Source organism: Marmota flaviventris, chromosome 11 (assembly GCF_047511675.1).
Source record: "Marmota flaviventris isolate mMarFla1 chromosome 11, mMarFla1.hap1, whole genome shotgun sequence".
Classification (NCBI taxonomy): Eukaryota; Metazoa; Chordata; class Mammalia; order Rodentia; family Sciuridae; genus Marmota; species Marmota flaviventris.
The window spans coordinates 60,956,132-60,968,135 of NC_092508.1; the positions used below are offsets into that span (position 1 = coordinate 60,956,132).

The 12,004-nt window shown below is 40.2% G+C and overlaps 1 protein-coding gene and 1 pseudogene across 1 annotated transcript in view; both read right to left on the minus strand.

The window, feature by feature from the left end:
• Window positions 1-1,514: 1,514 nt before the first annotated feature.
• Window positions 1,515-12,004, minus strand: part of Gorasp2 (golgi reassembly stacking protein 2) — a 32,091-nt gene continuing 21,601 nt past the window's right edge. Inside the window, exons 7-10 of the mRNA XM_027946096.3 lie at window positions 11,031-11,154; window positions 5,549-5,635; window positions 4,190-4,300; window positions 1,515-2,645 (exon numbers count right to left, since the gene is read on the minus strand). Of these exons, the coding sequence (XP_027801897.1) occupies window positions 2,293-2,645; window positions 4,190-4,300; window positions 5,549-5,635; window positions 11,031-11,154 (675 nt within the window). The 3' untranslated portion in view covers window positions 1,515-2,292. The remainder of the gene's footprint in view (window positions 2,646-4,189; window positions 4,301-5,548; window positions 5,636-11,030; window positions 11,155-12,004) is intronic.
• LOC114101171 (large ribosomal subunit protein uL23 pseudogene) lies at window positions 7,746-8,367 on the minus strand (annotated as a pseudogene).

Consider the following 12,004-nt stretch of genomic DNA (forward strand, 5'->3'; position numbering starts at 1 on the left):
AGCTATTTTTATATCAGCTTAATCTGAGCTTCATTTAAAAAATACAATTTCTGTTTTGATGCTTTAGGAAAGGAAAAAAATTAAAGTATATATATATATATATATATATATATATATATATATATATAAAGATACTATCGTGTTGAGAATTTCTGAGGTAACTGAGCCTAATCCAAATCAATGTCACCGCCCCCGCCCATCATGGCCATGTGACTCTCTTTTTGTGAACCTGGGAAGATGCTGATGAGATATAGGCTATCCAAGTTCCTTCTGACTCTATGGGCTCTGGCCCTCGGGGCTGCAGTGGAGTTCCATCTCCATGACTACAGCACTATCCTGGAGTGCCCTAAGGATGGAATCCGCGGCCTGTCTCCCCTAAGAGGCCCCAGGGAGTGGGCTACTGCCAGGGTCACCATCTTATATCTGTGTTTTTAGAACCTGGAACAGGATCTTCTATTGTCTTTAAAGGCTGAAACGAAAGGTTGTGGGCACAGGTCAGGGGTTAAGTGAGTGCCCAGCACAAGCACAACCCTGAGTTCAATCCCTAGCACAAAAAAAGAAAAAGACTGAAACTAGATTTCCTGAAGAAAGTAGAGAATACCCAAGTTTTTACCACCTCAGAGACAATCCAGTGAGCCATTCTAGGCCAAATCTGTGCCATCCTTTACCTGAGTGTCAAGAATTGCTTTCCCCCTCGGCCTTATCCACATACCTGTGGATATTTTCCCAGGAAGATGGTCCAGGGCTGTCATTCTCAAATGAGAACTATGACCTCAAGAGTTAAGAATCACTGCAGTGGAGGACATACTGTTAAAAGCAATAAATTGGCAGAGCTTGAAAATCACTCACTTGCTTTCCCCTAAGAGATGTCCTTTAAATTTGTTATTGTTTTTAATGTGAACATCTTTTAGAAAGTGGTAACATGATCACTTTCCCTGTACAGGAAAGCCAAAAATTGTTAACATTTAAAATGTGCTTGTGAATATTATCCCTACCTGCTGCCAGTTCCTTTGCAAAAAATTATGACTGTTAACAGAAAGAAATAATCTGTAAATATTTATCACACAAGCAGAAGCCATGACTAGAGTTGGAACTTTCTTTTATCACTTAGTTTTACTACATATTTGGCTCCAGAAATGGACAGAGCCTAAAAATCGGTCAGCACTGGGCCCCCTGTCAGAGGTGCAGGATTGGCGTTAATTAGTTCCCAGATGAGTGGTCAAAGATGAGTCACCCATGTTGGCACCTCAGTATCAGCAGCACTGCGGGTACCCAAGACTTTATACTAGTACTAGGTCAAAAACCAATTAACCTCTTTCATATTATTTCAAAATTGGGGACATAATATACATTTAATTTCATTCAATAAATCAATTCCAGTTAACTTACCATCTCTTAGAAACTTAGAAAAAAGCAAACATAAATCATAAACAATTAAAGACATGGGACATATTGAGAGAATAACACATGACACATATGGCAACTGAATTGCAATTTAAATGTAACACAAGAAGAAAAGTAAAATTACAGTAATTTATTGCTATATCTCTGCTTCCCCAGAATAGCTATATTATAAGTAGCCACAAAGTGCCACCTTCTGGTTTAAAATTGTGCAACATCTCCTTTATTTCTCTTTAAATGCCATCTTAATGGTGGACATAGAAAGCAACAGCAGCAGTTACAAAATGTTGTCTGAGTAATTCTGAGAGCTCAAAACAAGGCTGAATAAAAAGATGTTCAATTAATAGTGCACACTGTGTAACTTTAACAAACATCTCCGATTGGAACTTCTGTGTAAACCTTAATAGAGATTCGACTCACAGAGACCAAAAGTAAAGTTATCGTTTCCTTTTACAGTTTAGTGAGGTGGTTTGCATTCTTGCAACGATTTACAAAGTACAAGAAATGTGTGTGAGCACTAGGCATAAAATATCCCATTTTCTTATAGAAGGAGCAGTAGGAGGCAGGAAACCCAGTGGACACCTTGCCACCTCCTTTCCCAAAGATGTACACCCCAAAATGGCAGTGGACGCCTAGCTGCAAGCCACCTTTACAACTCTTTTTGGTTGTTTGAAATACAAGCACTTTCTGACATTTCCCTCCCTGGCCCGTGAGCCCCACCCCAACTTGGCAGGATACAAACCCACGTCCGCTTGCTTAGTTTTCCCCTTAGAATTATTTACAGGACACCTACAGATACGGTACAAACTAGTATGAAATTAATGATAGTTTGCATTTCCAGACACGCTCCCGTGGTTAAATAAATACACCACGCCAATTCTGAAGACAGGTTCAGAGTGAAGGTGACTCAGAAGCGTTTGCATCCGTAACTGTAACCGCAGAAACAGGCTTCTCGCTGGCCGGGGCGGAGTCGCTGATTCTGTCCTCAACAGTGACGAGGGCCTTGGAGGTGGGGGATGTCACATCCACAGTGAGTGAGGGGGCAGCGTCTGCCTTTGCAGTAGTCGTGACAGGGTCAGAAGATGGGATGCCGGCGGGTGGGAGGGAAGATAGCAGCTCCCCTGAGCTGGCTACAGAAGAGCCTTCTGGAGCCAAAGGGAATGATGGGAGGAACTCGGACGGCATGCGGAGAGGTGCAATGCCAGGTAAGTTTTGGGGAGGCAGGGTAGGAAGAGGTGGCAAACCTAGGACAAAAAGACATAGGTCATACACCCTCCCAGCACTGAAAGAGCAGCTTTCCTCATCAGATGACTGCCTGTATCTGATCTCATCAGGAATGCTGAAGCTGAGGACAGAGAACATAAATCCCAACTTCTGCTTATCTCCAGCTGGAGGCCATGAAAGAGTTAAATGCATCTTGCAGCCCAGCCGCAGCAGCAGCTGGCCTTGGGTAAAGGTTCCCAGGCTTGTAGGCCCCAGGTGACTCAGCCCAACACGGAGGAAAACAGGCTCAGGGGAGACCAGATGGACGTTAGCCGCCCAGTAGCAAAGTAGCTACAATGATATGGGAGAGGAGGACTCATGCTCCCCTAGTTACAGCTTTCTCTGGTGAGAACCAGGAAGAAGAGATGCAGGAGCCATCCTCCTGTGAAAGCTGTGGAAAGCAGGGGCTTGGGGAACAGCCCCTCTACTAGCCTCGCCACAGGGTCTCAGCGTCTTGGTAGCCCTATGATTGATGACTATTGATATTACTGTTGGTGGGTTTATTCTGATGATTTTATAATTCAGAAAGCATGAAAGGAGTATTAAACAGCAACAAAGGGAAGGCAGGCTGTCAACATACATGCAGGGTGACCACTGGCTGACACAACCCTCTTGCTCTGACAGGCTGTTAAAGTGGAGGGAGGGCAGAGGAAGAGCCAAGAACACAGAGAGAAAAGAAAAGCTGGAGGGGATGCTAGGACTGGAAATGGCAGTTTGGGTTTACTAGGATTTCCCTTGCACTGAAAACTAAGTGAGGTAATGAACACAAAGGTCGTGAGTGCTACAGACGGACAGTTATCATCTAGGCAGAAATGTGACAGTGACACTGAGCACAATGGTACAGTGAGTGAACTCCTTGGCATCACCGAGGGGCTGCTTGGTCGCTCTCATTTGGGGAATCTTAGCTCTCACAGCAGATTTATGAGGTGCTGCTGCTTCATTTTCACCTGTGCACAAAATCCAAGCACTCTGCATATCTGCTAACTGAACTATCTGCAGCTAAAATCTCTCAGTTTTTACTATAAAACATTTGTGAATAATGGGGGATATTTATCAAACAACAAGCCCAGCTGGCTGAGCAGGTCTCATCATTTTACAGCCTAAGTTTCTGGGCTTGCACTACACAAAATAGCAGCACTCCTCTCCCGCTGGCCACTGCTGCAGAGATAAGAGAGTAACAGGGATTCATTCATCTCTACTGGGTGAACTGAACCCCCTTCACCAAACTCAGTGTGGCAGTGCCATTCCACGGCTCTTTATTTCTATGACTGGCCTTTCTGGTGCTTGAGCTGTCAGTATGCAGGGAGAGGAAAAAAGAGAGAGGCAGCAGGCAGAGGAATCACAAAGATAGTCTTCTCTTTTTAAAAAGTTTTTAAATAAAAAAGGTTAATATTTGTATTCAAAGTTAGCTGAAATTTGTTAAACCAATTTGCCTTTTCTAGAAATAAACTGAATTAAAGGACTGGCTTTCCTGAATACAGTTGTTTATTAGCAGGGTCCTAGGAGGGTAAGATGTGCAACATACCCGGATTCACGAGTTCTGGTAAGCCAACCCCTGGCAGGAGGTGTGGTGCGGGAAGGTTGAGGTTGGGGAGGCTGGGGAGGTTAGGGAGTCCTGCTGGCAAAGGCATCAGACCTGAACAGAATGGGGAAGAGAAGAAAAATTATATCACTTCACCTAGGAAAGAAAACAGATTCTTTTATACTGAAAAAAAATGATTCACTTCAAAGTGCAAATACCAGAGGTTCACTAAATGTGTGTCACTTTTGTCCAGAATATCAACAACAAAAAATCTCACTCAACTGAACTATATTTCTATACCTAAGCCATTTAGTTGGCTATGTGGGTAAAAGTTAAAACAAATAACTTACACTCCTGAAAATCTGGAACAAGAATGACAACAATGGCCTGAGTGTCTGGGAGATAGCCTGATTCACTCAGTCACTACAGTAGTAAATGGAACTGATTTTTTCTTTGATTATTGAGCTCACAGTCTCTCTGGTTTTCTTTTTCATTCTGAGATAATTTCAGACTTATAGTTACAAAAGTAGTAACAATAATTCCCACACATACCTATCACCCCAACTCCCCAAGTTAATCTTGCACACAGTTGCTTCATCACTGTGTGTGTGAGAACTTGGTTCCTGTCTTAACAGTACAAGGACAGCCAGGTTTTTGTGTCCCAATCTGTAATTCCAGTAACTTGGGAGGCTGAGACATGAGGATCTCAAATTTAAGGCCAGCCTTAGCAACTTAGTGAGACCCTGTCTCAAAATAAAACAAAAAGGGATAGGGATGGGGCTTTGTGGTAGAGCGCTTGCCAGCGTATATGAGGACTTGTGTTCTGGGACCAAAAAAAAAAAGTACAACAACATTAACTGTATAATTAAAGGCCCTTCACAATAAAAGTATACTTATAGTCACTGAAATAACATTCTATTGTTTCTGGACTTGCTCTCCATTGGCAATACTAAGAGAAAAACACAAAAATTTATAATGTTAGAGCTACTGAAGACCCAAACAAAGAACATCTCTTCCAGGATATTCATATCAACAACTATCACAAAGTGCTAGCTGCACTGTGGGACTGGGGGGTGGGTGGTAGTCGGCTGGGGTTAAGGAGCCCTGGGATAGACAGGGCTAAGGGAGAGGGGCCACTTTCTCTCCTTTATCACAAAGTTACTGCAGAGAGAAAATGATGATTAAAAGGCATAAGCAAGGCTGGGGATGGAGCACAGTCTTAGCCTATCTAGTATGTGTGAGGCCCTGGGTTCAATCCCCAGTACTGGGGGGAAAAAAGGCATAAGCAGTCATCACACAGGTGCAGGTTGTTTTCAGATGCAAATATTATCATCACATATGTCTCTAGGCCCTCTTGCTTACCTGGTAACGTAGTAGCTGGGTTCATTGGTGGCATAGAAGCAAGGGATTGGTTTACTTGTGGTGACAACAACGGTACTGTTGGCACACCTAAAATAAAAGCACAATTTAAAAAAATTTCTAACAAATTCCTCTGACAAAAGAATAAACAGACTACAATAGAACCCCCCACGGTCAGGTCTTCTTCAGTCCCAATTTCTGGCTGTACCCCTAGATGCACACCACCCTTCAGAGCTGATCCACCTACTCTGCCCATGGCCTTTGCAGAGACCTTAACCAAGGTTAAGAGGGCAGAGGGCTATATAACCTGCCTCCAGCAAATTCTGGACAAGATGTGTGCATGGAACCTCTATAGGGCAGGGTTAGCAAACTGTCTTAGAAATTTGGAAATGGGATCAAGAATTCTAGCCAATTTCTACTGGTCTCCTGAACTAGAAGGCCCTGTAAACCTGGGGTTGCTGGGGCCCTGTGCCCTGAGAAGCAGTGAATGCTCATCCATGAAAGAGGACTAATGACAGAGAGACAAAAGAACACATGGACTTCTAGAGGTGGAGAAAATGACTTGTTCCTAAATCTCCACTTCCTTTGACCTTAAGTTCCATGACACACTCCTCTGCAGTCTAACATGTCCCCTATGTGTACTGATGGTGGCTCGAGGTTATATTCTCCATGTACAAGTGACCCTCAAGGCACAGCTAATAAAGATTTGTCCATTGCTGTTTATCACCTACTCAAGTAGGAGAATTTTTTATGTTAAAGCAATGGTAATGCAAATTGTACATCATTAATTTGAAATTCCCAAATCTGAGATGCTCCCAAATCTGAAAATTTCTGAAAGTCAACATGATGCCACAGGTAGGAAATTCCACACCTGACCTCATGTGATGAGTGCAAGTCAAATGCAGACGCACTAAAAATACTATAAAATTATCTTCAGAGTATGTGTATAAGGTATATATGAAACAAATGAATTTTGTGTTTAGATTTGGGTTCCATCCCACAGATATTTCATTATGCTTATGCAAATAAGCACTTCTGGTCCCAACCATTTCTCACAAGGATGCTCAACACAGACTCTCAGACTCCAGATCTTGTTTTACAAGATCTGCTTAAATATAGTAGCAGGAATGAATTATGCTTGAAAGTAAGAATTGACCATATTTAAACCATCTTTCATTTATTAATTTATCTATATTCTGCAGAAATTGGTGGCATGCAAATGGCAAAAAGAAAAAGGCCTAGCTGAAGCACTAGCCACAGCTCCACTGGACTCCAGTCTACTTAATTTTACTCACATATTGGAACGTTCTCTATTCTGTACCAAATTATTAGATACTGTGTGCTCTGCTAAGTGGTTCATTACAGAAACAGTGCTATTTTATATTTCTGTCTAAATATTATTTTAAAGAAAATGAAAACCACCTGGATTTGCTTGCAACTTCCTTCTATTTCCTAATAACATCTTTTACATAAATTTCTTTTTATTTTTAAAGGGTAGACACATTGCCTCAAAAATAACAGACTGAATCTAAGCCAGGAATTCTTACCCTAGGGCTTTTGAACGGGCTTCACAGAGTGTGTAAAGCCCCTAAAAGTGCACACACTTTTTGGGAAGAGAGATCTTTGTTTTCATCAGATTCTCAAAGGGATTGGATGGATGGTTGGTGTGTTCATTCATACAAGTTTTAGGGGGCACCGACAGTATGCTAGCCATTGTTTTAGGTACTGGGGCACTTTACAGCATAAAGAAACTGAAATCACAACTTTCAGAAAATTTACATTCTAATCAGAACAGGAAAAGGAAAGGAGGCAGATAGCAAACAAGTAAAATCTACAATATGAAAAATGGCGATAAGTACTCTGAAGAAAAATCAAGCAAGGAAGGGGGACAGGAAGTGTGAAGGGAGCAGGTATCAAACAGTCACACTGACTAATGCCATGTCAAAATACCTTCTTTTCCTTTCTTTCTTTCGGTTGTCCCAACCAACTCCTCTCCCATTTTCTCTCTCAAGGGAGAGAGTGGGAGAGGAGAAGGAACTCAAAATACCTTCACTTTCTAGAAATTTCATAATCTAAAAACTTTCAAATCCTCAAAAAAATATTTTTAAATACTTTTTTATGTTGAAATATATATATATATATATATATATATATATATATATATATATATATATATATATATTTAGAATTAGGCAGCTGGACTCTGTTTAGATGATCCCAATTTTGTTGGCAATGTCTAAAGCATCATAATCAGGAGCCAGTTGAATGTATGCCTTTTTCTCTCCATTAGGCCCTATCAGGGTGTTAACCTTGGCCACATCAATGTCATAGAGCTTCTTTACAGCTTGTTTGATCTGGTGTTTGTTGGCCTTGACATCCACAATGAACACAAGTGTGTTGTTGTCTTCAATCTTCTTCATGGCTGACTCGGTGGTCAGAGGGAATTTGATGTTGGCATAGTGGTCAAGATTATTTCTCCTGGGGGCTCTCTTCCAAGGATGGCTGCCTCTGGATCCCCAACGTCTTGGGTTGCCAGAAGGTAGGTGACGTGTGGATCTTCTTCTTTTTGTGGCTGTGCACACCCTTCAATACTGCCTTCTTGGCCTTCAAAGCTTTTGCTTTGGCTTAGCTTTGGGAGGGGCAGGAGCTTCCTTCTTAGCTTTCTGCGTCATCTTGGTGAAAAGGGTCTACAAGGCCCTAAAAATACGCTTTTATAGGGGCTGGGGTTGTGGCTCAGTGGTAGAGCGCTCGTCTAGCACGGGAGAGGCCCTGGGTTCGATCCTCAGTACCACATAAAAATAAATAAACAAAAATAAAGGTATTGTGTCCAACTACAACTAAAAAAAAAAAAATAAAATAAATAAATATATATATATATATATATATATATATATATATATATATATATATCACCTTTATATCTCCATAGTTACTTTTGGGCTATTTTACAAGCAATATAATTAAGAGTGATGATGGAAAAATAAATGTCTTAACAAAAACTTCTCACATGTCATGATGCCAGAACATTTTAGTCTTTTTAAATTGATTTACTCAAAAAATAAATTGCCAATTTCTTTCAGTCTCTTGTGAACAATTATTCTTTCACTTATGTTTCTGTCTTTAATATTTAAGAAGCCATTCCTCTTCAGTGTTAAAAGCCAGGGATCTCAGTGCATGTGCATATAAGCGTATATAAGTATAAGTATAATTATAATTTAACGAGGGAAGATTTTAAATGTCAGAGAAAAATTTCAAAAGAGATATCAGTTCTTTCCTAAATCAAAAGAGTGGTCATATAGCATCTGGAACACTCTAGAACAGGAAAGAGATATTCAGCCACAGAATGGTCTGCTACCTTAAAAAGTACCTCAACCTACCTTTAGCTTCTAGTTCAGCATGAACTAGAAGGCCTTCTGATAGGATATTTAAAAAAATATTATATCATGAAAAGGAGTCACTCACTTTGTTTGAATGAAATAAACTCTAGGATCACTTATGACTGTGTCTATGATTAGATATTGATGACATTAATATTTAATGTCATCTAGGAAATGTTCTAAAATTGGGCTGTGGTAATGACTGCACAACTCTATAAATATGCTAAAAATCACTGAGCTGTACACTTATGTTAGTTTATTTCATGGTCTACAAATTATGTCTCAGTAAAGTTGAAAAAGAACTAGAAGAGAAGGGGTGGGAAGTATGTTGACATATTGATAACTAGTGAAGCTGGGTAATGGGGTTCATTATATTACTCCATCACTTTTGTGTAGTTTGAAAATTAAAAAACTTTTTTTTTCTTTTGGTGGGGTGAGTATAGAGGATTAAGCCCAGGGTACTAAATAGCTGAGCTACATTTTCATTTTTTATTCTGAGACAGGGTCTCACTAACTTAGTGCAGCTGGCTTTGAATTTGCAATCCTCCTGCCTCAGCCTCCTGAAGCACTGGGATTACAGGTTTGTACTACCATACCCAGCTAAGTTTGCACACATTAAATTTCATCTGGAAAAAACTATCTTTGGAAAATAAAGATTCTGAAAAGTGCTGGGGTTTGAACTGAGGGGACCAAATCCAGATACCACACTGTTCACCTTATTACTGCTTCTTGGTGGGCTGTTTGAAATCCATTCTGGAATAGGGTGGGATATAAGCAAATTCTGAATACAAATATTTAAAAGAGTTCAAGAACAAAATTATGAATAATATTTTTACTACACTGGAAATATTTCATCATGTGTAATGTCAGTATTTCATTCATTTACTCAACTTTTATTGAGTACATGAAATAACTCTTGGTATTATAAAGAATGAAAATTAGAAAACAGGAGATCAGAAAAAGAAAAAATTAAAATCTACCAATATTAGTGAGAACTGTATCAACACTTAGTAATTTCACTCCCCGGTATCTAACCAACAGAAAACAAAACATCTGTCAATGTAAAAACTAGTACACAAATGCTTACAACAGTGTTATTCATAAAAGCCAAAATGTAGAACCATCCTAAATATCCCTCAATTGATAAGTTAATAAAGAAAAGATGGTGCAAGTCATACAATGAAACATTATTCAGCAATAAAAATGAAACATAAATACAAGAAATTACACTTATGAGTCCTGAAAACATTATGCTACGTGAAAGAAACCAGTCACAAAAGACCATGCATATTATAGGAAATATCCAGATTAGGCAAATCCATAGAGGCAGACAGTAGACTCCAGGGTTTGGGAAACCTAGGCAGTGACTGGGGTTGGGTACAGGGTTTCTTTTGTGGCAATGAACTATTCTAAAATTAACTGAGGTGTTGGTTGTATAACTATGCAAACATACTAAAAACCACTGACTAGTGTATTTTAAATGAATTAACTATATGGTATGAGAATTCTATCTTGATAAAGCAGTTAAAACAATAACAAAACCCCCTAAAACTAAAAGACACTATATCAGAAAGAATAAGGAATAAAAGAGGGAACAGGCATATATCCCCTGAGCAAGACTGAATCCCTTGGAAGAAACAGTATCCTGCTCACTTTTGTACCCCTATGCCTACAACCTAGGAAACAGGCCAACACCCTGAATAAATAAAACAATCAGACAGAACTGAAAGGCAGAGTCCTGTTTGCAGGTTGAAAATCTAAACAAGCCTAGGGTCTCAACTACACAGAGAAGAAATTGAAGTGCTGAACCTGTGTGTGGGAAGTGTGGTGAGTTACTATGTTTACATAGACAGGACCACATTTACAGTTTTCAAGGCATTTTGGTATTAATTCTTAAAATTTCATGTACAAATATGTGTAAGACAAAGTAGACTAATGGGGTGGGGCTGTAGCTTAGTGGCAGAGCACTTGCCTAGCATGTGTGAGGCACTGGGTTCCATCCTTAGCACCGCATAAAAAAACTAAAGAAATAAAGGCATGCTGTCCATCTACAACTATTAAAAAAAAAAAAAAAAAAAAAAGTAGACTGAAGTAGTCTTTCTGCACACCTGTACTGAGGACGTTGCTGACAGCTGGTGGAGCTGAACTAATAGAAAGTCCAGACAGACCCTGTTCAATTCCTGTAGTTCCTGGTGGTGACAAAGATGGGGGATTGACTGAAGACAGCTGGACCTTCCAAAAAAGGAAAAAAGGAAAATCACTTAAGTTAGTTTAAAAGAATACGTAAGCACTGCCTCTCACCTGCCCTACAGATGAACACTTGGATCACATACTAGCTGTCCAAAATTTTACCTGGCACTTCTGCATTAGACACTGCTTACTAATTTTGACTATGCTTATGCTCCATCCTGTCACTTCCCTTCTCTGAATGCATGGCTTCTAGCCCCAGTTACATATATTGGCCTAGCTATACCTACACGAGGAGAGATTTTCCTCTTTCCCTTCTTACACACCTGGAAATCATTTTATTCAATTCTTAAACATGCGCTAATTATTCCTCTGTGAATTCTCAAGTTTTTAAAAAATATTTTCACAGCTCATGGAAGAAATCAGCAAGAAGTCTTAACAGATTTCTTAAGTTTCTCAAGATTTCTAACTCCCTGAATACTTTTAATCTTTTCTCATCAATGAATAAAAATGGCCCTGGATCTCTACCTGTTGTGGGAGGCTATAGTCCATAAACACCACAGATGGGCAGTGTTACTTCCAATTACTCCAACTTCTGCCAGTTCTGGTGCCCCTCACCACATTCCAACAGCTTGTATTCTGACCCTTTCCCCAGCTGTCATTTTACCACTTGGTCTACTAAGACCAACTTTAGAGGTTCACCTGTGACCAAAAGCACTGATTGGGGGCGGGAGAGATGGCGAAGAGCTGGGACATGTAACTACGCTGGCTCTGGCCTTGAGCCAATGCTGGGAGTCTGGTGAGAAGGGATGAAGATTCTTGGTAGCTTCACTTTGTCTAGAACAGGGGATGGCTGATTTGTACCAGAAAATGACAGTGGCAGCAGCCTGGTCTT